The sequence below is a fragment of the Ovis canadensis genome, chromosome 1 (assembly GCF_042477335.2).
Source record: "Ovis canadensis isolate MfBH-ARS-UI-01 breed Bighorn chromosome 1, ARS-UI_OviCan_v2, whole genome shotgun sequence".
NCBI classification, from domain to species: Eukaryota; Metazoa; Chordata; class Mammalia; order Artiodactyla; family Bovidae; genus Ovis; species Ovis canadensis.
Window position 1 is genome coordinate 78,877,462 of NC_091245.1, and position 25,039 is coordinate 78,902,500.

The following is a 25,039-nucleotide window of genomic DNA, read 5'->3' on the forward strand; positions in this document are numbered from 1 at the left end:
TGTATAGCTTTCTTCTGTTCATTGTCTAGAGAAGAATGTATCATCTAATTCACAGCTTTGAGTTTTGAATGGGGAATATGAGAAAGAATACACCTGGATAACCTTCATCTTAGAAAGAATCAAGAATTAAAATGATTTAATTTGAAAGTATATCTGTAAACCTCCCTGCTGGTCCAGTGGTTAAGAATCTGCTTACCAATGCAGGTGACATGGGTTCGATCCCTGGTCTGGGAAGATCCCACATGCCGGGGAGCAACTAAGCCCATTCACCACAACTACTGAGCCTGTGCTGCAGAGCCCAGGAGCCACACTGCTGAAACTCGAGTGCCCTAGAGCCCGTGCTCCATAACCAGGGAAGCGATGGCAATGAGAAGCCTGTCCGCCACAACTAGAGAGCAGCCCCACTCACTGCAACCAGAGAAAGCCCCCGCACGCAGTGAAGACTCAGGGCAGCCACAAACAATAAAGAATAAAAAATGATATCTGTCTGTATTTTCTGAAACCCTGCTTCATTCCAGAAAGGACCGAGGTCCCTGATGGCACAGTCTGTGACTCTTTCCATGGTGTTGTGGTAAATTCTGCAAGGATGCGTCATAAATTAGTCTATGAGACTGTCACTAAGGTACCTGTATGATAATATAAATATTAATATTGGTACATTGGTACATTTTTACAACTTTATTAATATTTATTTCACATATTGTAAGCTTCACCCATATAAAGTACACAGTTCAGTAGCTTTTAGTATCTACACAGAATTGTGCAACCAAATCTAATTTCATAACATCTTTAACACTCTAAACAGAAACCCAAGACCTACTCATTAGCAGTCGCTCCTCATCCCCATTTCCCCTCATTCTCCACCCCAGCACCAAGCAAACACTGATCCACTTTCTATCTCCATAGTTTGCCTATTCTGGACATTTCCTAAAAAGAGATCATACAATATATGGCCTATGTGTCTGGCTTTTTTCACTTAGCATACATGTTTTCAAGGTTCACCCATGTCATAGTATATATCCAAACTTAATTCTTTTTTATCCCCAAAAAACATTCTATTGTACAGATATACCACATTTTGTTTGTGTTAACAGTTGCTGGACATTTGGGTTGCTTCCACATTTTGCTGTTATGAATATTGCTGTTACAAATAATCATGTACATGTTTTTTTGTGAACATGTTTTCATTTCTTTTGGCCATGTACCTGGGAGTGGAATGACCAGGTCATTATATCAGAATTTTTAAATATTTGAAAAGTGAGGTAGCTTTTAGAAAACCATTATTTGAAATTTTAAGAAATTTTCTTAAATGTGGACATAAGACAGAGTAGGAAAGTAAATAATACAATGAAGCAACAATGACAAATTCTCTAGTGTTTGTCTTTAAATGAATGAGGCAATCTGAATTTTCAAAGACCTGCTATTCAGTTATTTACTACATCTTCTACCAGAGTTCCTCAGGAAGGACACTACTGAATGATGAATTCTTTACTCCAGGCTAGTTCTTTGGGGTTAAAAAGCAACAATCATCTAGACAAAAGCTGAAAACAAATAGCCAGAGCAGAGCATGAACAAAGACTAGTTTAGCCAGAACGTGGCATGAATGAGGATTAGTTATGTCCTCTGACTCACAAGACAGAAAAGCAATGAGCAGCTTCATGTCATACACTGAGAAGCTGTCATTTTCATTTTAATGCCACAGATGGTGGAAGAATAGTAACTATTCTGCCACTTCACTATGAGGTTTGCCTCATATTGTACAGATTGTTTTCTCCTCTGGCTCATCCTCCAAAATACACACTTGCCAAAAAAAACTGATGATTATAGCATATAGATGCTCAGAAAGGGGCCCTTCACTGCCACGAGATAAACACATTCCAAGACACAGAGGCTAATTTAGAACCCGGGGTTCCCTTCTGTGAACATGAAAGAAGAATCAGAAGACATCAGCGTACACCTGATGAGCAGTTTCCGGCCAGGTTTACAGCATGCAGGGGACATACATAGTTTCAACTGAGGCAAAGGCACATGTGGCACCCAATTCCAAAAGGACTTTCCTCTTACGGTACCTAGAGCCAGCAGGCTGACCATGACTCCACATGTTGTACATGCTCTTTTCCACTACAAAACCCATTCTCCCTGCGCACCAGACTCCTACTCCTGCCCTTCTACGGGCAAGGCTCTTTTAAACATCCCCTCCCCTGTGAGTGTTTCTCTCACCACTCTCCATCCTCAGTGATCCTGGGGACGGGGAACGCAGTGCTACCGGACTTTGTTTCCAGGTATTACAGCTATTGACTGAGCCTCCTTTTTGACTCCGACTGTATTGAGGGCCCTTTCTGCCAGGATCTGCAGTCCAGAACAGTGCTTGGCCATTTTTTGAGCAAGGTTCACAATGCTCTGTGGTTGAAAAAAGCGAGGGAATCTATATTTAAACAGTCTTAAACTTCACAATGGGGCTTCCCTGGTGGCTCGGTGGTAAAGAATCCGCCTGTTAAAGCAGAAGATGCGGGTTCGGTCCCTGGGTTGGAAAGATCCCCTGGAGAAGGAAATGGCAACCCACTCCAGTGTTCCTGTCTGGGAAATCCCACAGACAGAGGAACCTGGTAGTCTGTAATTCATGGGGTTGCAAAGAGTCAGACACAATGACTAAACAACAACAACAAACTTCACAATGAATAAAAAACACCTGAAATTAAAAAAAAATAAATTTAAGTTAAATGCAAATTAAGATTGAGTCAAGACTTAAGAAACCATTCCCTCTATAAAAGACCTGGGTTATCCCCCATCTGAGGACCAGGGCATGACATGTAGTTTAAAGCTCAAGCCACACAAGTCACCTTTCTACTTTAAGTTCTGTGGCCAAAACTACTTTATAGAAGATGTCCTAGAACTCTGATTTTTTCAAAGGTATTCTGCATTAAAATACTTTTGAACATCCCTATTTCTATGGAAGTTCTTGGAGAATAAGCTGAATTGCCTTGGGAGAAAACCATCACTTATTAGATAATATCATCCTTGTAAATTCTGGTAACAATAACCAGAAGCTGTATCCTTAATCTGGCAGCATACATGACTTAAACAAAGAGACAATAAAGTCTTGGCTAGTTGAGAAATGAAAATTTAATTTTTGTTTAGAAACTGAAAAAAACCTAGAGAGACTTCAGGACAGAGGCAGAAACAGAAACTAAGTCAGAACACCTCATAAGTCAGTTCATTATTGCTTCTTAGAGTAAGCCTCTTCCATTAGTTTTAAGCAGCACACACTAGAATTTATTTCATTGCAAAATCCAGAATGCCAGAAATAGTACATGAAAGGTTACTGTTCTTTATGAGTCTTTTCCAGGTGCTAGAGAGTACTCTAAGAAGAGCTTTTACCTTTGTATTTCCCCCTATTCAGGAAATTCATTCTTTTCATTGTATTTTATAAATGCCATTCAGCTTTCTCATTTTCAACCAATGATATCCTCCCATTCCTAAATGATTTTCCCTCAGTTTTCCTTCTAAGGAACCCATCTATTTTTTTTTTTATGGTTCTTCTTCTTTTTAAGAAACACCTTTCTTAATACATAAGCTATATTTTTTTAAAGTCTTTATTGAATTTGTTAAAATATTGCTTCTGTTTTATGTTTTGGGTTTTTGGCCATGAGGCATGTGGGATCTTAGCTCCCTGACCAGGGATCGAACCTGCATCCCCTGTATTGGAAGATGAAATTTTAATCACTGGACCACCAGAGAATTCACTAACTGCCATCAGGGAGTCTTAACTCTCATTACTTTTTTTCACGAGTCCAAATAATCAAAATAAGTTATTTTGTGTTAATGATATTATTTATATAGGAATAAGAAAGGCAGGAATATGAATAGACTTAAGGTAATAAATAATAAAAGGATCCACGTAGTATCACAGATTTACCTTGTGGTTTTGCTGTGTTTACAACCAACTGTACAGTGATCTGAACAGATGATTTAGATACCTACAATCTGGATCTACTGTGTCATGAACTGGCTCTTAGGGTTAAAGTGATTCATCTTTTTTTATCAACAGTGTAACTGACTACAACATATATAGGATCACTGATAGCCAATCTAAGTTCTGTCATTTAGAAGGCTTAAGATTGACCTTTCCTGCCCTTTTGAGTCTACAGTTCTGAAACTGAATTGCTAAAACATATTGGTAAACAGCTGCATTTACTATAACATACAATTTGAAAAACAGAAGTTGCTGCCACAGGACATTTCTCACTGCAAGCTGTAGGAAAGAATTTCTGTATTGATCACATTAAAAAGCAAGTCCTCCTCCTGGCAGCCAGGTTGAGTGAGCCATTCCCATACAGGTATATCAGGTTCAAATGAACTCTAAAAAATATGTGTGTGTGTGTGTGTGTATGTGCGTGTGCACATGCGTGTTCATTTGCTAGGCAGTGTCTGATTCTTTACAATCCCATGGACTGTACTTGGATTTCCAAGACAAGAATACTGGAGTGGGTTGTTATTTCCTCCTACAGGGGATCTTCCTGACCCAGCGACTGAAACTGGGTCTCCTACACTGCAGGAAGATTCTTTACCATTGAGCTACCTGGGAAGCCCATAAAACACAGATAGCAGACACCAAGTACCTGTGTCTCCACTTTCCTCCCCAGTCTCGCCCTATTATCAGTAGCAAAGTCTGCTTGTCAGTCCTGGCATTTTTGTCCCTTCCTAAGGCATCCTGTACAAATCATCAAATTGCTTCTCAATACTTCTTTAGGCAGCTACTCTCAATTAACTAGATTGGCTTTCTCATCATTGATTAAAGAGGAAATAACATATAAATATTATGTAGAAAGTCTTCTTAAAACACTGCCTCCGTCAATCCAGCTATTTGTTACTGAGGCAGAAGCCTTTTCTGCCCTCAAAGTGGACAGGTCTCAATTATGCTAGATGAAAGTTTCTTCCAGCCTTGCATCTTCCTCTTGGAATTGCTAACTAACTGTAGCTATTATGATGATAATTATGATGATGATGTTTGAAGATGATCAAACTTATGGACATATATCAGAGCAGGAGAAGGTATGGCCTTATTCCTATGAGGAACATCCACTACTTATAAGGATCCAAGGAGTCAATGCATCCTAAGAAAAAAGCCTAGAAATAGAAAAGCATTTTTAGCTCAGCACAGTGTCATGCAAAATTAGTTCAAGAAATGGGTCAAAAAGAAACCAAGTCTATCTGCAAATACATTATTTTTACCATTCCAGAATACTGAAGCTTTTCATTTGAACTTCTCTCTGTTTTAGTCACAGGAAAGTGGAGGGGAGGCAAGATTGCTGGGCGACAGATCCTTGGAATGTTCTACAGAATCCTCTTACTTTTTACACAATACTGGTTTTCAGCAATAACGCACATTCCAAAATCATTTCTCGAAGAGAAACAGATGTTATATGTATGAATTATAATTTGTAAATAGCTTTAGATATCAGATCTAAAGTCAATGCAATCCGAATTCATGTGAGCTTCCTAACTTTAATAGAGGAAGGTCAGGATATCCATGGTAGTCCACAAACAAACATTCCTAGGTGCTTACTCAGCCCAGCACTGTCAGACACTAGGGTTGATAATGAGTAAGACCTCCAATTCCTGCCCTCACAGAGCTTACCAGTAGTAACAAAATTTGTCAGACCTCTTTCCTCTGTGTTACTTAACATCTCAAATCTTTAAGAGACACGGGGATTAAAATACATCCATTCCATTTTGTAGATAGGATAGCTGAGCCTGAGCATATTAAATGGTGTTTCCTGAGCCACAGAAAGAGTAGAAGGTCTGAACCAACTCCCACCTCCCATGTGTCCCACCTTGTATTTTCAGCGTTTTCTGTGTAGTCTCTGTTTTCAGCTTTGTTCTAGTTTACAGGAATAAACTTTTTATTGACTTTATGTTATAGTCTGGAATAGTATTTCAATGGATAAGATCTAAAATAGGCAATGCAGTATTTTCTAACAGATCCTGGCTCAAGTAAAAACTCTTTATTTCCAAGGAAACAAAAGTACCTCTATGGGAAACATTTTTTTCTCAGATAAAAATACTGGTACTTCACCTATGTTCATAGTAGCATTATTCACAAGAGCCAAAAGGTGGAAGCAACCCAAATGTCCGTTGACAGATGAATGGCTAAACAAATGTGGTATAGACATACAATGGAATCTTATTCAGCCTTTAAAATGAAGGAAATTCTGACACGTGTCACAGCATGGATGAACCTTGAGGACATCATGCTCAGTGAAATAAGCCAGTACAAAAGGACAAATACCATATGATTTCACTTACATGAGGGATCTAGAATAGTCAAATTCAAAGAAACAGAAAAGTAGAAGGGTGGCTGCTGGGGACCCGGGGAACAGAGAAACGGAGAGTTGTTTAATGGTTGTGGAGTTTAAGTTTTGCAGGATGAAAAAGTTCTTGAGATTGACTGCTCAACAAAGTCAATACACTTAACACTACTGAGCTACACACTTAAAAACAGTTAAGATGGCACATTTGTATATTTTACCATAATTTTTAAAAAGTAAAAAGAAAATACTGGTACTTACCTCATTATGGTAAAGTTTTAATTTTTGAAAAATTTTTCCGTATGGCTTCAGTAATTGACAGGAACAGGCTCTCTTGGCACTATTAAGGGAAATCAATGAATTTCCTGTGATGTTTTTGTCAATCAGGAGGAATTTTTAAAAAATGCTTTAATGCCATGGTCTATAGACTGAATTATTTTTAGAACTTAAAATTTTCTATACTGTGTTCTAAAAAGTATATGTAGGTGACTAGGTAGATGATATCTTCCTGAGGTTCGTGCTAACATTGCTATATTTTTGTTTTCATCTTTTCCTTAAGTATCCAGAAACAGTAAATCCATATCATCCTGATGATCTAATGTTTACTCATTTGAAACCAGAACATATATGCCATGCAGAAAGGCCTCCAGATGCAGCAACCTGTACTTGTACTGAATTTCTAGACTTTTAAGAGTCTGTAGTTTTTTCTATCATCGAAACTCTTTTTTCACTTAAGGTTCATATGGCATTCAATCTGAAGTACTAAAAGAAAAACACAGGGTTTAAAATAGAGCTGCAGGTAAAGGTCAGGATTAATTATATTACTGAGGAATGACAGATGGCATCCTTCCTATTCTTTACTATTGCCCAAAGGGAGCCAGAACTTTGGCTGGAGATGACCTTCTGCCCCTTACTCCTCTTGGCCTTCATTTCTCACAGTCCTCAACTACATGTCTAAGAAGTTAGAGCTTTCCCCCCCATATAGTCCACACAGTTAACCTAATACAATTAATTAGTCAATGATCTAAATAACTATATAAAAGTTCAGGGCAGAAATTCATTCATTAGTTTAAAAATGTTCATGAGTATATCTACCTATTTTATAAATCTTATAAACTCATAAAATATGAAGGCATTCAGAGCTGATTAGACTTGCAAGATACTGCATCTATAATGACCATGTGAATAGAGCTGAAGAATCATTTTTGATTTTTCAAACTCATATTCTTTCATGATACAGTTACTGAAGGGACAAAGGGGTGGCTTAGCCTGTATCTAGACTCATCAGGTGATACTTGTTCCTCCTCTCTATACCAAAAGCACCCCTTATGCACATCTTAGCATCACATAGTTCTAAAATCCTGGACTGATCTGCCTTGTCCTCACATCTACTTCCTTGTCCCATAAAATTCCTCCAGGAACTTTAGTTCTCTGCTTAGCACAGAGCCTAGCACGTAGTAGACACATGAAATGATCGTTGAATGAATGAAAGAAAGTAACTATCACTTCGATATGACAACATATATTGGTTAACATATATGGGACAAACATCATTTCAAGATGACAAAACAAACCAGACGTCATTTTCCACTCCTGATTTAGTGTCCAATTTATATTTCTAAATTGGAAATTGATATAAACAATTATATTTCTAAGAAAATATTTACAACTGAAGTTGGTAATTATGCCATCAAAGAATGTGAAGTGGCACTGCCATTTTTTGAAAGAAGTTCTTTGCAGGAATAGCTATCTTAAACGTTTTTGGGAGTAAGCAGTGTAGGAATTTAGGAGTTCCAGAACCAATTCTCCAACTTATTTAAAAACTGTTTGAAAAACGGTGTCGCAGACTTCTCCGTAAACCAACTGAACAATTTCTCATCTGTAGCAATATAGGCAAAATGAAGAATTTATTTTCAAAGGCAGAATACAAAAACACAGGGTCAAATTGCAGCTGACCTGGATGAGTTAAGAGAATGCTGGAAATGAGTTGCTAAAATTTAGGTATTTCCATATATACATCTGAATCACCCTCCCACCCCAACCTCTGTCCCCAGTTACATCATATTGAAATAAAGCAGTTTTGGAGAAAAAACTCAACAGCAGTCGAAATATCTACAATATTTAAATATTAACCTAATTTGTACCCCTTTAACCTTTCCCCAGCAGTGCGGTTGAGCAAAATTTAGTCTCTGGCTAATATAAAAGCTTCCTAAAAATGTAAATAAATGCTACTAACTGAAAATATTTCTATGTTTTTCTGTTTAAATTAAAATAATGAAATATAGGCCAAGAAAGGCAAAGACAAAATACTCTGTCCAGAACTTAATTTCTGGAATCTAGCTGTTTTTACACAGCAGTTTTAATTAACACAAACATTTTTTTTAAATTGTAGAATACATACATTATATTTTCAAAAATAAAAACACAGAATCACTACCCCACAAACTCATAAAGTTCCAAGAAAGAGAGCAAAACAGAAATATCCTCATTGTTAAAAAATTTTTTAACCAGAGAGCATTTTGCTATTTCCTTACCTCTCGTGCAGAAAAGACTGCAGTGAGACCTAGGCAATTTATTTGCTTGCAGCTTGGTTATCATAAAACGCAAGGGGCGTCTCGCTTACTCATTTTTTGCTGTTTCTTCAAACCCAGCAGTTTGCATTCACCCGGCGTCATTCACTGGATTGAAAACCTGGATGAAACGCTGTCCACAAAGAGAGAGCCTAAAGCTGGGGACAGTATCGGGTGGCTGCCCCTCCCTTTCAGTGATGCTCCACTTCCTGTTAGATTAAAAGGCTGTTCCCAAGAAGCTCGGTTTTGTAGTTTCTAGCTCACTTCCAAAAGCCAGTCTTTCCCCCCATTTCTCCCTCAACGTAACAACTTTTAATCATTCAGGTGATGGACCACCTGACCTTACCCATACCCAAACAATTTCCCGGAAAGACATCGAAGAGGAGTTCCGGCGACCCTGGGGCCCAAGATTGGTCCGCAGGCTCGCCCCTCTGCGCTCCGCAAGCCCTCGTGTCCCACCAGAGAGTCAATTTTCCTTGAGCTTCCCTGAAACGGGCAATGGGGTTCTCAGGAGAATCAGAGCCGCGGCTCCGGCCTCTGGGATGACCTGGAAGTAAAGGGGACGTGTACGAGCTCGAGTTTGGGGTTAACAGCGGATTGAGATGGTCCGGGAATCAGTCAATGCCTTAACCAAATCTCAATTTCAACACGGTCTCGTAGGTACTCCTTTCAAAAATAACTCTTAAAATACATTTAACATTCTTTCGGAAGGTATTTGCCTCCTGCGTGACAGTACAGAAAGGTCAGGCGCTGTTTAGCGGAGCGGGGCTGGGTGGATTACTAGGATTTGGGTACCCATAGAGTTCACCCAGCAAAACCATCATCATTTGCGCTTCCTGCAGACTGGATTTTTAAGCACTGCTACCGAACAAACCGGGATTTGATGCTAATAGATAGGGCAATGGCTAAAGGGCAGGCGCAGGATGCCAGCGCATCCGAGAACCGCAGTGATAGGCAGTCGGAGTGGACGTGAGCGGGCTCTCCGCCTTCTGGCCAGCCCAATTCGTGGGTGGCTACCTCAGGATTGCTACCTCAGGATTTTCTTCCTGAGTACAGGTGGAGGGACTTCACTCTTAGTCGGCCCTTTAGACCACCTACAGGATGCCACCTCTCTTTGGCTACTGTAAAACTCGCAACTCCGCCTTCGTCTTAAGCCCCGCCCCACCGCGCAAATCCCGCCCTCGGCCCCGCCTTCCCCCTTTCCCGTCCCAGGACGCGTTGCGCGGCCCGGGCCGGAAGTCGCCCGGTTCCCGGGTGTGTGTCTGAGTCTGTGTCTGGAACAGGCGCGCGGCCCGGGACAGGCACTGAGGATTCACATCTGAAGCGTCACCTGTATCACTACCATCTCCCACGGAGCCACTACTAGAGGGGAGTAGACCCGGCCCTTCGCCGGGCAGAGAAGATGTTGCCTCTGTCCATCAAGGACGATGAATACAAACCACCCAAGTTCAATCTGTTCCGCAAGATCTCAGGCTGGTTTAGGTGCGGGGAACTGTGTTTGCGGGAAGTGGGTGCCCGGCACAAGGGAGAAGGCCCAAATCTAAAGATGGCCCGAGGTCCAGGGAGGGAGCGTCTGGGACAAACTCGTTCGTGTGAGGAAAAGAACGTGTGGACTGGGAGGGTCTTGAAAGGGGACCCAGCCTCCGTGTCTGGCACTGCTTTGACTTTCCCGGTTCTTCCCCACTTGTATCATGCCTAGGTCTATCCTGTCGGACAAGACGTCTCGGAACCTGTTTTTCTTCCTGTGCCTGAACCTCTCTTTCGCTTTTGTTGAACTACTCTACGGCATCTGGAGCAACTGGTAACCAAAGGGGAAAAGGGTTGGGGCGGAAGCAGGGGGTGGGGGAGACGAAGCTCTGTTTGCTTAGTGCCACGTAGCACCTCACCCGGAGGCTCAGGTCTTGCCTTTGCCAGCACCTATGCTACTCAGTTGCTTTTTCATATCCACACCAGTCTGGCACGGTTACATTTCTTAAGAGCCGAGGCCATCACGTGCAGCAGTTAAGATTTAGGACCCCGCCTCCTTCGCCAAGCACCCCCACCCCCGCCTCCTTCAAACCAGGGTGACAAGTCCCCTCCTCATTTTGACAGATGGAGAGAGTCTTTTGTTTTTGCACACCTTAGCTCTGCCCACTTTCTTGGAATTGGGAGAAATCCTTTTCTTCCCGTTCTGTGGGGTAGTGGTATTAGGAATTGACCATTAAAATTGTGGGAGAGAATACCTGAGATCTTATACTTAATTTGATACTGGGTCTTGAAACGAGGGAAAGGTTTATAAAGGGGATATCTGGAGAAACATGTTTCATTCTCTTTACTTTTATGCTGAAACTCTCAAGGTTTTCTTCTGGTCTTGACTGTGCTAAAAGATCCCACATAGTTTTCTAAAAGGTTTTCATCTCTTGAGTTTGTGGTTTTTGGTGTCACCTTTGATTCTTTTTGTTTTTGTTTTTAACTGCTTTGGGAAGAGATCTATCCAGTGTAACTCTGTGGAAATGCAGTAACGTTATCCAGGTGTTTGCAGTTGAATTCTTAAGGTCTAGTAAAATTGTTGAGCTAAGGAAAAGATCATCTCACTTCTGGGTGTATTGATTCCTCTTTAAATATCATACTTGTCTTACAATAGCCAACACTTCAAAATTTTATATAAAATTTCAGTTTTTTTCTTGGATTCCTTGAAATAGATCTTGGACCCCAAATTTAAGAACCTATGCCATCTATGCTTTATTTTCTATTAATTTAATAAACTAAGTCTCTGTCCTTTAAGGTCCATTTTCAGAGAGAGTTGTTTTCGGTCTTTATTGAGATTGAACAATGACATTAGGTGATACCACCAGTTTTTGTGACATGTATACTTTTATATGAAAAGGTAGACTTTTAAATTCAAATGTCAATTTAGTTTTATCAGAACTACTCAGCAGATTATGCCAGTTATTGGTTTAGTCACCACTCAAATGTAAAAGGCATATTGAAACATAAAATCTCGGTGTATGTAATAACCGTTTTTAATCATTTGGGGATCAGATATATGTGTCCTTTAATATTAATACCCTTTGATATGTTGTAAATGTTAAAAGCATTATATTGTCTTAGTTTGTATTGAAATAATTGTACTTTATTATAAATATGTAATATTACATATAATATACAATGTAATAAATATGTTCTTTTACATATACATATGCAATATTTATGTTTTACATTTTCCTCTTCCTAAGTTATGCCATATTGTGGCGTATGTTCTGACTATTGTCAAGGCTCTATCTTGGTTTGCCTGTGTACAGTTTTGCTATAGTTATGTTATATTACAGTACATTTCACTGTGGCCTTCCATTGCATAAATTACTAAGTGAGATGTCTTGTTCAAGTGATTAATAGTTGAAGTACCTAAACCACCTGTCTATGGAAGGTTAGGTATATAGTAATTCTTTTGATCTGTAGAGATCTGTTGAGGAAATCACTGAGACTATTGTTTTCTGAGCAATTAGTCAGTATTCATCAGGGTATAAAGAAAACATCAATGGTGCATGGCTTGTTCTGCCTTCACGGGGCTTGTTCTTTTGACTTTAGGCCTCTTCTCCAGTTTACTCCCTTTCTTTGTGTTATATCTTTGCAATCTAGCTCTGAACTACTATCTGTCATGCCTAGATTAATTAGAAGGTATGCATTACTATGATAACCTCCACACCCACAATTATTTATTTTTACCCCAATGCTAATTTTTATCAGTTGATTGGGAGTACAATTATGTTTCTGTTGAAGCCTTGGTGGACCTAGAAGTTGCTTGGGCCTTTTCATAACCTGACTTTTTGTCTTATTTAGACACCACAAATTTGGAGCCCCTTTGTAGACTGATTAGCAGTTTCTTTACATGACTGAATTATCTCTGTTCCTGAAGGTTCAATTAGATTTTAAGTTCCTTGAGTAAATTCCTTACCAAAACTTGTTTTCTGTTTTTGTCATAGTCATTTCTATGTTCCTTTGTGTTCTGTAAAAGTAGTTTCAAGATGTTATGAGATGTCAAGAGTTTTTTCCATTATGGAATTAAAAGATAGATAAAACATACTTTCTCTTCATGAATAAAGGTTCATAGAAACATTTGACCTCATTGGAATGAATGTTAAATAGTTTTGGTTCTGATTCAGCACCTTCATTTTAAATAAGAACTTAATTTTAGTTGATTTGTATTTTTGATGATGAGACTGTGTCATCAGTGGAGAATAGCTAAGCTCTTTGTATATTTTCCCTTATTAAATATCTACTACTTTTTACCTTTCCACTAGAATGTAAATGTTATTAAAGTGGAATCTTTTCTATCTTATTCAGGCACCTTAGTACATGGCACATAATATGTTTAATACATGTTTGCTGAATGAAAGAACAAGGGAATAATGAATATATGGATTTAGTCCACCAATACTAACCCTGCTAACTACGCTATTTGGGGCAGGGTTGCGGGGAAGGACATTAAGCCCCTTCTTTGTCTATTATTGGTAGCAAAATGGTAGGAATACCATATGTGATCTTTTCTTCTATGGTTCTTTTCTTTCTAGTATTTTATTTTCATTTGCTTATTTATTGTTGAGTAATCTTGAGATAGTATAGTATATATAACAATGTGGTTTTATACCATCTAGGATTAAATTCTTTCTTCAGTTTTAGGAAAACCCCAAATTAGTGATTGCCTGAGCAAAATAAAACTTTATTTCCAAAATGGCTATTACAGTTCTAGCCATCCCTAGCAGCAGAATATCCAGAATGGAGACAAAAAGAGATAAAAAGTATGTACAGTGTCTTTTAAGGAGGCTTGTTTGGACACCAGCACACAGCACTCTTTACCAGCATTTCAGTGGCTGAACCTTTATTGCGTTGTTCATGTCTAGTTGCAAATGCCATCTTTTTTCCAGTCAACGAGGTATTCTGAAAGTCCTGAATTTTTTTTACCAGTGATGAAATATGTAGGCTCAGAAAGTGGGAACTCTTCTACAGGTGGAATAGTATAAAAGGCCCAGGGAGTTTTCTACTTTGCAGAGCAGTAGAAGAGCTTAGATGCATCAGTTACCCAAGTATTTTCTACTATACAGTGATTTTTTTTTCTCCTAGTATCTTAATAAAGTTTGCTTTTTTTTTTTCTGTTTTAATGCTCTTCTATTTTATGTTTACCTCACTGTTAGAATTTTTAATTTTCAATGATATTTTCTATCAGAACTGTTAACAACCATTTTACTCTTAGGCATAGAGGAAACTCATCTAACTCTAAAGATAAATGTCTTTGTATTAGCAAAGTAATTACTTGTTCAAGAAATGTTTTAGGCCCTACTAGTCACTGCTTTTGTCCTACTTCTGTATAATACATCACATCATATGTTTGTAAAGTAATTCCTTGGTAAAGAAAAATGCTTCCACTAGTAACATTTTTTCTATGGCATTAAAGATTTTAAATATCTTGAATTTTTATCGGCTTTTCCCTTCTGAAAAGACATTACTTACCAGGTTACAGTGATGACTTTTTTTGCTTTTCTTCTTTTTTTTTAACTTTAAAAACATAGATTCCTATTCCATTTTGCTGAGAATTCTACCTTACAGGAAGGGGTTATATGGAAGGTAGTGGAGTTGTGGGTTTTTCACGATAACTCTCATTAGTTTAACAACTTACACAAATATCAGGATTCTAAGGATTTTCTATTTTCTTGCTAATTGATAGTAAATAGTTTCCCCCTTTCCATCTCATGGAACTCAAGTTGATGATTCCCTGTGTTCAATTTCAAATTAATCTCTAACAGCCACTATAAATATGCTGTTAGCTTAGTTACCTATAGACCTTTAAATTTTTTTATTATGGAAAATGTATGTAAAAGTAGAGCATTCAGTGGACCTCATGTCTCCGTCACCCACCTTTAATGTTCATTAACATGTGGCCTATTTTGTTTCATCTGTTATATCGGTCACCATTGAATTGTTTTAATGTGGATACCAGCTACAGTATGATTTCTTACATATCAATAACTACTTCAATTGGGTCTAAAAGATAAGAGTCCTCGTTTTTACTATAATCCAATGCTATGGCACCCCACTCCAGTACTCTTGCCTGGAAAATCCCATGGATGGAGGAGCCTGGTGGGCTGCAGTCCATGAGATAGTGAAGAGTTGAACACGACTGAGCGACTTCACTTTCACTTTTCACTTTCATGCACTGGAGAAGGAAATGGCAACCCACTCCAGGGTTCTTGCCTGGAGAATCCCAGGGATAGGGGAGCCTGGTGGGCTGCCGTCTGTGGGGTCACACAGAGTCGGACACGACTGAAGTGACTTAGCAAATGCTATTCTTGGACTTCCTGGTAGCTCAGCTGGTAAAGAATCTACCTGCCATGTAGAAGACCCCAGTTCAATTCCTGGGTTGGAAGATCCGCTGGAGAAGAGATAGGTTACCCACTCCAGTATTCTTGGACTTCCCTAGTGGCTCAGATGGTAAAGAATCCCTGGATTCAATCCCTGGGTTGCAGGAGACCTGGATTCAATCCCTGGGTTGGGAGACCTGGATTCAATCCCTGGGTTGGGAAGATTCCCTGGAGACGGGAATGGCTACCTACTCCAGTATTCTGGCCTGGAGAATTCCATGCACAGAGGAGCCTGGTGGGTTACAGTCCGTGGGTTCACAACGAGTCGGATACACTGAGCAACTTGTACTTCATTTCAATGCTATTCTGACCTATAAAAATGTGTAATTTATTAATATCAAATGTCCAGTGAGTGAGTGTTCATATGTCCCTTATTGTCTCATAAATTCTGTTTGAAGTTGGTTTTACAAATCAGAGTTTAAACAAGGTCTATGGTATTTGATTGATATGTCTCTTAAGTCTCAGTTTATCGGTTCTTTCTTTCTTTGTCTTTTCTTTCAGTAGACCTTAGATAAAATCCCTTTCATAAGTTTCTTTGGCCAGATGTTCTGTTCACATTTGTTATATTTTCCTTTAGTGATCACGTTTCCATTTTTATATTCTAAGAAGTTTTCTTTATTAAAATACCTGTAGAACATGGTCACTTAAAGTATAAAAATATACTTTAATATTTAGTGTTTAAAGATCAGAGCCAAAAACAAGTACGCTGCTTTTAGCAACCGTTTTTTTTTTTTTTTTAGCAACTTGTTTTTTAAATCAAGTTGCATTTTGTGTGTAAATCATATAGCCGTAAGAATTCTCTATGCTACCTTTATTTTCTAAGGATTTTGTGCCAGGTAGTTTAAGTGATAATTCATAATCAGAAACATTTGCTGATTGAAGATAAGCAGTAAAATCGACATTCCTCATGAACACTGTTTTGATATATGATAGGTGAGCAGAGAACTAGAAGCAGACTATTTCACATGAGTTTGCCTACATAGATGCAACTAAGTAATTTTCAAATCATGATGCGGGGTTCACGCTTTCATAAGTCACAATGCTTTTAAGAGAACATCATGTTCTGCCACCTCAAAAGAGGAAGTTTTTTTTTTTTTTTGGTAGAATCATATTTTATGAAATGTTGGGAAAAAAACCATTTTAATGACAAATTTATTTAAAATTTAAATAAAATTAAAATATCATTTTGATGAGTATTAAAATTGCCATGCTACATTTAATTGTTAGAAAAGAATCTGATTCCTCTATCAGAGGAATCTAAAAGAATCTGTATTCCTCCTTTATACAAAAGAGGTTTATCATTTTTTTCCCACTATTGAGGCAGTCTTTGGTGTCTATTGACACCAAATATAAATAAATCTGTTATAAAAGAGATGGTGTATATTGATTTTCTAGGGCAGCTGTAACAAAGTACCACAGGCTGGGTGACTTAAACAACAAAAATTTGTTGTCTTATAGTTCTGGAGCCTAAAAGTCAAGAGATTAAAGTACTGTCAGGATTAGTTCCTTCCGAGGTCTAAGGTCGGTTGCTTTGCTGGCAGTCTTTTGTGTTCCTTGGCTTGTCGAAGCATCACCTGATCTCTGCCTTATCTTTACTTGGCGGTCTCCGTGTGTACATGTCTGTCTTCAGATATCCCTTTTTATAAGGAGAGCAGACACTGGATTTGGGCCCACCTGACTGACTTAATCTCTACAAATTATGTCTGCAGTGACCCTATTTCCGAATAAAGTCACATTCTGAGTTACTAGAGATGTAAGACTTCAACTTAGAAATTGGGGGAGAAAGCCTCTTGATGAAAGTGAAAGTGGAGAGGGAAAAGGTGGCTTAAAGCTCAACATTCAGAAAACGAAGATCATGGCATCTGGTCCCATCACTTCATGGGAAATAGATGGGGAAACAGTGGCTAACTTTATTTTTTGGGCTCCAGAATCACTGTAGATGGTGACTGCAGCCATGAAATTAAAAGACGTTTACTCCTTGGAAGAAAAGTTATGACCAACCTAGATAGCATGTTAAAAAGCAGAGACATTACTTTGCCGACTAAGGTCCGTCTAGTCAAGGCTATGGTTTTTCCTGTGGTCATGTATGGATGTGAGAGTTGGACTGTGAAGAAAGCTGAGCACTGAAGAACTGATGCTTTTGAACTGTGGTGCTGGAGAAGACTCTTGAGAGTCCCTTGGACTGCAAGGAGATCCAACCAGTCCATTCTGAAGGAGATCAGCCCTGGGATTTCTTTGGAAGGAATGATGCTAAAGCTGAAACTCCAATACTTTGGCCACCTCATGTGAAGAGTTGACTCATTGGAAAAGACTCTGATGCTGGGAGGGATTGGGGGCAGGAGGAGAAGGGGACAACCAAGGATGAGATGGCTGGATGGCATCACGGACTTCGATGGACATGAGTCTGAGTGAACTCCAGGAGTTGGTGATGGATAAGGAGGCCTGGTGTGCTGTGATTCATGTGGTCGCAAAGAGTCGGACATGACTGAGCGACTGAACTGAACTAATAGTTCAACCCATAACAAGATTTTAGTAACTATATATGTAGATCAATAAATCAGTGAATTTTAAAGTTTATATTTATTTAGCATAAATACCTTGCCTTCTTCTATAACTAATTTACAGTTACTTAGAATAAAAGTCATATATATAATAAAACCCTCCAATTTAGAAATAAAAACATGTAAAACTATATACTGAGAGTAAAAATAAACCTGTTAAATATGTGAAATGAAGTCGCTCAATCCTGTCTGACTCTTTGCGACCCCATGGACTGTAGCTCACCAGGCTCTTCCCATGGGATTTTCCAGGCAAGAGTACTGAAGTGGGTTGCCATTCCTTCTCCAGAGGATCTTCCCCACCCAGGGATCGAACCTGGGTCTCTGCATTGTAGGCAGACAGTTTACCGTCTGAGCTACCAGGGAAGTTAAATATGTAGACTACTGTTATTACTGAAATTGACTTTTGAATTTAGTTATAAAATCTCATGAAATCAAGGCAGAGTGGGTAAAAATTCTCATTGTCAACTGTATTGTTTTATCAGAATAGAGAGTTTTTTGAAACCACATTTTAAAAATAACTTACTGTATCATATCAGAATAAAGAAAACAAAATCATAAACAATCTTTATTGGTTTTATAACACATTACAAAGATTTTCTTCAAATGGGTCTTCGTACCTCAAAATTTAAATTATTATTTTAGTGTTAAGGGTCAAATGTGTAGTGACCTGTTCAAGGAAAAATCTTAAAATAACTATAAATCTTAGAGGCTTACTTGATTGGCAAGAACCTTACTTTGTCCTCCTCAGTTATTGATTTTCTCATTCAGCCTTTTCATTTGTTCACTCATTCTTGTTCTGCTTTGAGTTGGGTTTCAGGTAAGTGTAGACAGTACTTAAAACTATTTTATGCATCTCTGTATATTTGAATAAAATATGCAAGGTTCATGATAAAATTTAAGACATTTTTCAAAATGATTTTTGAGAAACTTGTAAATTTTTGTTCTTTTCTGTGTGGGTGAGTAATATGCTTTACCTCAGTTTCTAAGTTTATAATTATCCTAAATTACAATGAAATTTAAAAACTGCTTTTTCTACTTCAGTGAAGAAGGTTTTTGACTTTTAGTTTGTAGCAGTTACAACTGAAGAAAGCTCTGACATATATCCAAATATTAAGAGCTATGGGTCATGCTGGGAATACTAGATATTAATACTAATATTAATACTAGGTATTAGTAATGCAGTAATTTATTAATAATAATAGAAATAATGGGAATATTGATGTGGGTTTAGTGTGACAAGCACTGATATGTTGCATAACTATAATTCAGTTATAACAATTATGACACTTTTTACTGTTACCTGTTTAAATAGTGCTAAATAAGTAGTTAAGCAAGTTGACAGTCACAGAGCTAGTAAATGGTAGACCTGGAATTTGAACCCAGATACTCTGACTTCAAAAGTAGTGCTCTTAACCATTCTGATACTTCTTATTTTTAAGGATTGAACTGCTGATGTGCTTGCTTTCAGAATGTTTCTGTTGACCTATCTTAAAGTTCTCTGATGATGCTCAGCTCTTTCCAGTCTGTGGTTAAGCCAGTTGGAAGAATTCTTCATCTCTGACACCTTATTTTTTGTTAAATTTTTTTTTTTTTGGTACTTCCCATTTTGCTGAAATTTCTTACTGACTCATGCATTTTTTTCCCCCACCTTTGGCACCCCACTCCAGTATTCTTGCCTGGAGAATCCCATGGATGGAGGAGCCTGGTGGGCTACAGTCCATGGGGTCGCTAAGGGTCGGACACGACTAAGCGACTTCACTTTTCCCATAGATTCTTTCTTACTTATAGTTTTGATAGTTCCTGTATCTGGGTCAGTATTGTTATCTGGTTCTGTTAACTGCATTATCTCTTTACGAGTAATTTTTCATCCTGTTATTTGTGTTTCTTGAGATTTTTGATCAAAGGCTGGACATTACGAGTAAAGAGCAGTAGACACTGAGGTAATAGTATTTATTACTAGGAATAGGTATGTGTCCTCTGTCAGTTTGTTAGTTGGTTAGGCCTTTCACTTCCAGTATTCTTGTATGCGTGTGTCACAAAAGCTCTCTCTTTGTGCTCATGGTGCGCTTCACCTGCCAAGCTATAGATGGTTATCTCTCGTTACTCTGTGTGAGGTTTGTGGTGAGGGCAGAGGGGCATTCATTATCTTGACAAAGCCTCAGTCTTAGGCAGCCCTTTTGAGCCTGGGCCTTGAGGGTGTGCTTTTCATTTGATGGTTTTTGTTTTTACATTTTTACTCTTCCTTTCATGACAGTGAAAGTCTGTCACATGTATGAGGATAGTCTTGGGTGAAAGTGAGTTTCTTGCTAGCAGAACATCTGCTTTGTGTTGGTACAGAATCCTCTGCCCGAAAGGGTTTCCTGCCCTACCCTCCTCTTTCAGTGTCTTTCTTAAAAGCGTGTATAATGTATATCTTGAACATCACAGATAATATATCACTTCATGTATCTTATAAGAACTTTATAATAATACACTTCCATTTCATTCTATCTTTTGCGCTTTAACTGTCATACATTTCACTTTTATGTAAACCCCACAATATAGTGTTCTTTTCACTTTATACCTGACGTTAATAAATAAACCTTTCCTCTTGACAGCAGACAGTAAATATTTTAGGCCTTAAGGGTCATAAAATCTCTGTCACAGTTTCTCGATTCTACTGTTATAGCACAGAAATAGCCATAGACAATATATAAACAAATGAGCATAACTGTGTTTCAGCAAATCTTTATTTACAAAAATAGATGGTGGTCCAGATTTAGCCTGTGGCCTATAGTTTGCTGACCTTGCCTTAGATTGTCAGATATCTTTTTAAAAAGTAGCTTTATTGAGATACAATTCAAATACCTTAAAATTCTCCCATTTATGTTGTACTGGTGAATGGCTTTTAATGTATTTATAGAGTTGTAAAATCATCACAACAATCCGTTTTGGAACACTTTTATTATTCCAGAAGGAAACTTTAAAGCCCTAGCTATCACCCTCCAATTCCCCTTGTCCCCTGATACGTCCCAGTTCTAGGTGATCACTAATCTACTTTCTGTCTCTATGTATTTGCCTGTTCTGAACATTTTATATAAATGGAATAATTTGTGTATGATCCTTTGTGATGGTTTATTTCACTTACCATATGGCTTCCAGGGTCATCCATGTTCTGCGTGTATCAGTATTTCATTTATTTTTATTGCCAAATAATATTTCAGCAGTATGAAAGAATTCCAGTTTCTCCACCAACACTTGTAGTTATTGGACTTATTTTTCTTAATTTATTTACTTTTAATTGAAGGATAATTACAATATTGTGATTTCTGCCATCCGTCCTCATGAATCAGCCATAGGTATACAAGGACTTTTTTATTCTGGTCATCATAGTGGACGTGAAGTTATTACTTATCATCATTTTGATTTGCGTTTAATGATGTTGAGTAACTTTTCAAGTGCTGATGGCCATTTGTATATCTTCTTTGGAGAAATGTCTATTCAGATCCTTTATTTTTAAAAAATGGATATTTTCTGTCTTTGAAGAGTTTTAAGAATTCTTCATATATTCTGGATACAAGCCTTTTGTCAGATATATGATTGGCAGATATTTATCATTTCACTTTCTTGATACTGTCCTTTGAAGCATGAAAGTTTTAAAATTTCAATGATGTTCAGTCTGTGTTCCTCTTTTTTTCTTTTATTGCTTATGCTTCTGATGTCATATTTAAGAAACCGTTGCCTAGCCTGAGGTTGTGAATGCTTTAGCTCAGAATTCCCCAACCACTGGACTTGTTCTGGGCCATGGACTGTTAGAAACCAGGCTCAGAGCAGGAGATGAGCAGCTCCCTGTGCTCCTCTTCACTCGCATTACTGCCTGAATCTTCTGCCCCATTGCTCTCATTACCACCTAAACCATGCCTATCCCTTTCCCATCTGCGGAAAAATTGTCTTCCGTGAAACCAGTCCCTGGTGCCAAAAAGGTTGAGACTGCTAGTTTAACTTTTATGTTTAGGTCTTTGATCCATTATAGGTTAATTATTGTGTATAATATGAAGAAAGGGTCAAAAATAATTTTTTTTGCATGTGGGCATCCAGTGGTTTCAGCATCATTTGTTGGACACTCTAAATTCTATTCCATTGATCTCTGTGTTTATTCTTATCCTAGTACCATATTGTTTTTATTACTGTAGCTTTATAATAAGTTTTGAAATTGGAAAGTGTGAGTTCTCCAACTTTGCTTTTCCTTTTGAGTATTGTTATGGCTATTCTAGATTTCCTGCGTTTCCATATGAATTTTAAGATCAACTTGTCAGTTTCTCCAAAGAGGTCAGCTGGGATTTTAATAGAGAATAAATTGAATCTGTGGATCAACTGGGGAAGTATTGACATCTTAACAGTATTGTCTTATCCGTAAACATGGATATCTTTCCATTTATTTAGGTCTTCTTTATTTTTTTAAAACAATATTTATAGTTTCCAGGGTGTAGGTCTTGCACTTTTTTTTTTTGCTAAATTTATTCTTTAGTATTTTTTGATGCTATTATAAATGGAAATTTTTAAAATTGCATTTTGTGAATCACTAATGCATAAAATATAACTCATTTTTGTATATTGATCTTGTAGCCTTCAACCTTGCCAAATTAATTTATTAGTTCTAACAGTTTTTTAAATTGTCCTTAAGATTTTGCATATATAAGATCATGCCACTTGCAAATAGAGATAGTTTGTACTCTTCCCTTCCAGTCTAGGTGCTTTTTATTTCATTTCCTGCCTCGTTATACTCTCTAGTACAGCGTTAAATAGAAGTGGTGAGGGGACATTTTTATCTTGTACCTGATCTGAGAGGAAAGCATTCACTCTGGGGCTTCCTGGATGGCTCAGTGGTAAAGAGTCTGCCTGCAATGCAAGAGACATAGGAGAAGTGGATTGGATCCCTGGGTCAGGAAGATCCCCTGGAGGCGGAAATGGCAACCCACCCCCTGAAAAAATCCCACGGACAGAGGAGCCTCACAGGTTACAGTCCAAAGGGTCACATATAGTTGAACATGACTGAGCACACACTCACACATTCAATCTTTGGCCATTCTAATGATGCTGATGTTAGCTGTGGGTTTTTTGTAGATGCTATGTATCAGTTCAGGAAGTTCCCTCTACTGCAAGTTTGTTGGATGTTTTCATCATAAAAATGTTGGGTTTTGTCAAATACTTTCCTGCCTCTATTAAGATGATAGTGTGGTTTTTGTCTCGCATTCCATCGATATGATGTATTATAGTGATTGATTTTCATGTAGTTAACCAACCTTGCATTGTTGGGGTTGTGGGTTGTGGGTTGTGGTCTGTACTCTCCTTCTTTTGGTGAATTTGATTTGCTAGTGTTTTGTTGAAGATTCTTGTGTGTGTGTGTGTTTGCAAAAACTACTGGTCTCTAGTTTCCTGTAATGTCTTTCGTCTGATTTGGGGATCAGACTTACCCGATAAATTGGGAAGTATTCCTTTATCTTCTAGGAACTGATATTTATTGTTCTTTAAATGTTTAATAGGATTTACCAGTGAAGCCATCTGGGCCTAGGCTTTTTTTGTTGAAAGTTTTAAAAGCATTAATGTAATCTGCTTACTTTCTATAAATCTGTTTAGACTTCTTTTTGACTCAATTTTGCTAGATTGTTTAGGAGTTTGTATATATCATATAAGTTGGCTTATATTTAGTTTTCATAGTAACTTCTTATAATCTTTATTTTCCCTAAAGTCAGTAGTAGTGTGTCACTTTCATTGCTGATTTTGGTAATAATGAGCCCTTTCTCTTTGTTCTTGGTCACTTTAGTTAAAGGTTGTGAATTTTACTGATATTTTCAAAGAACCAACTTTATTGTTTTGTCCTCCTTTTTTCTGTTTTAAAGGTACCTTTTCTGTTTTAAAGTTACTTTTAAAAGTATCTTTTAAAGGTACTAAAAGTTAGAAAAATTATATTTAATATCTCCCCACGTTTATCATTTTCAGTGATCTTTATCATACAAATCTAAGTTTCCATGTGGTATCATATTTGTACTTAAATAACTTTTTATTGTAGTTCAGACATGCTAGGAGTGAATTCTCTTAGTTTCCGTTGTCTGAAAAAGTCTGTTTTGCCTTCATTTTTGAAAGGTATTTTATACAATAATGAATTTTAGTTGACACATTTTTTGTTTTTCAATACTTTAAAGATATTATTTCATTGCATTCTGCCTTGACTAGTTTCTGATGCAAAATATGCTGTTAATCTTTAGCTTTGCTTTTATGTATCCAGTTTTTCTTTCTTTTTTTTGACTGTTTTCAGAATTTTCTCTTTCTGTTTGGTATTCAGCAATTTGTGAGTTGTAGGGTTTTGCCTTGGTAGGATCTCATTAAGCTTCTTGGATATGAAATTTGTTTTTTTGTTGTTGTTGTTGGTTTGTTTGCTTTTTCCATTAATTTTGGAAAACTCTAATCATTTTCTCTTTATATACTTTTTCTACCTTATTCTTCCCTCTCCATAGCTGAGAATCCAAATACATGTCTGTCTGATGCTTTGACAGATTTTGAATTTTCTGTTCTTGTTTTTCCCTTTCTTTTCTTGTGTTTTACTCAGGATAATGTAGTTTGATCTCATTGATTCTTTCTCTCTGGGTCCTGTCTGCTCAGACATCCATGTATATTATTTTTAATCTTCAATATTATGATATTAAAATTTTTTTATCATTTCCATTTGATTATTTTCTAGTTTCTATCTCTGATCATAAATTTTCCCCAGCTTTGTAACACATCCTTTAACATATTAATCACATTTTATAGTTCTTATTATATATAATCTCTGGGACTTTTCAGATTCGGCTTCTTTTGACTGTTGTAGCTTTTGACAGTAGGTCTTATTACTTTTTTTTCCTCGATCTTGTTAATATGTGTTATAAATATTTATTGAGTGCTGTATGTTATGTCTAAAAGAACAGTAGAGACTGAGGTTAGTAGTATTTATGACCAGAGGTGTGCATATCTTTTTCTTTTTTTTCGTCTTTTGGTCAGGCCATTAGTGTGGGAGTTTTGAACCTATCTGGTCAATAGTTGAGCTGGGCTATTGTGTTTTGGTATTACTAGTTAACATTCTCAGGTTTCAGCAAGTCCTGCATCCCTGCACCATAAGGGAGGAGTCTCTGCTCTTTCTTGGCTCTCAGAGGTAGATGGCCTTTGTCTTTTGCTTTAGGCAGGGCTTT

The 25,039-nt window shown here is 37.6% G+C and overlaps 2 protein-coding genes across 4 annotated transcripts in view; one reads left to right on the plus strand and one right to left on the minus strand.

Annotated features, from left to right (window-relative positions):
- Window positions 1-25,039, minus strand: part of EXTL2 (exostosin like glycosyltransferase 2) — a 99,481-nt gene that overhangs the window by 7,181 nt on the left and 67,261 nt on the right. Inside the window, exons 1-3 of one of the 3 annotated variants that reach the window (XM_069598937.1) lie at window positions 9,231-9,387; window positions 8,843-9,011; window positions 6,570-6,648 (exon numbers count right to left, since the gene is read on the minus strand). In XM_069598937.1, coding sequence (XP_069455038.1) covers window positions 6,570-6,574 — 5 coding nt within the window. In that variant the 5' untranslated portion in view covers window positions 6,575-6,648; window positions 8,843-9,011; window positions 9,231-9,387. Of the gene's footprint in view, window positions 1-6,569; window positions 6,649-8,842; window positions 9,874-25,039 lie in introns of those variants that run through there. The other 2 variants (XM_069598944.1, XM_069598935.1) reach the window with 2 other exon arrangements.
- Window positions 10,056-25,039, plus strand: part of SLC30A7 (solute carrier family 30 member 7) — a 94,251-nt gene continuing 79,267 nt past the window's right edge. Inside the window, exons 1-2 of the mRNA XM_069598932.1 lie at window positions 10,056-10,360; window positions 10,578-10,679. Of these exons, the coding sequence (XP_069455033.1) occupies window positions 10,281-10,360; window positions 10,578-10,679 (182 nt within the window). The 5' untranslated portion in view covers window positions 10,056-10,280. The remainder of the gene's footprint in view (window positions 10,361-10,577; window positions 10,680-25,039) is intronic.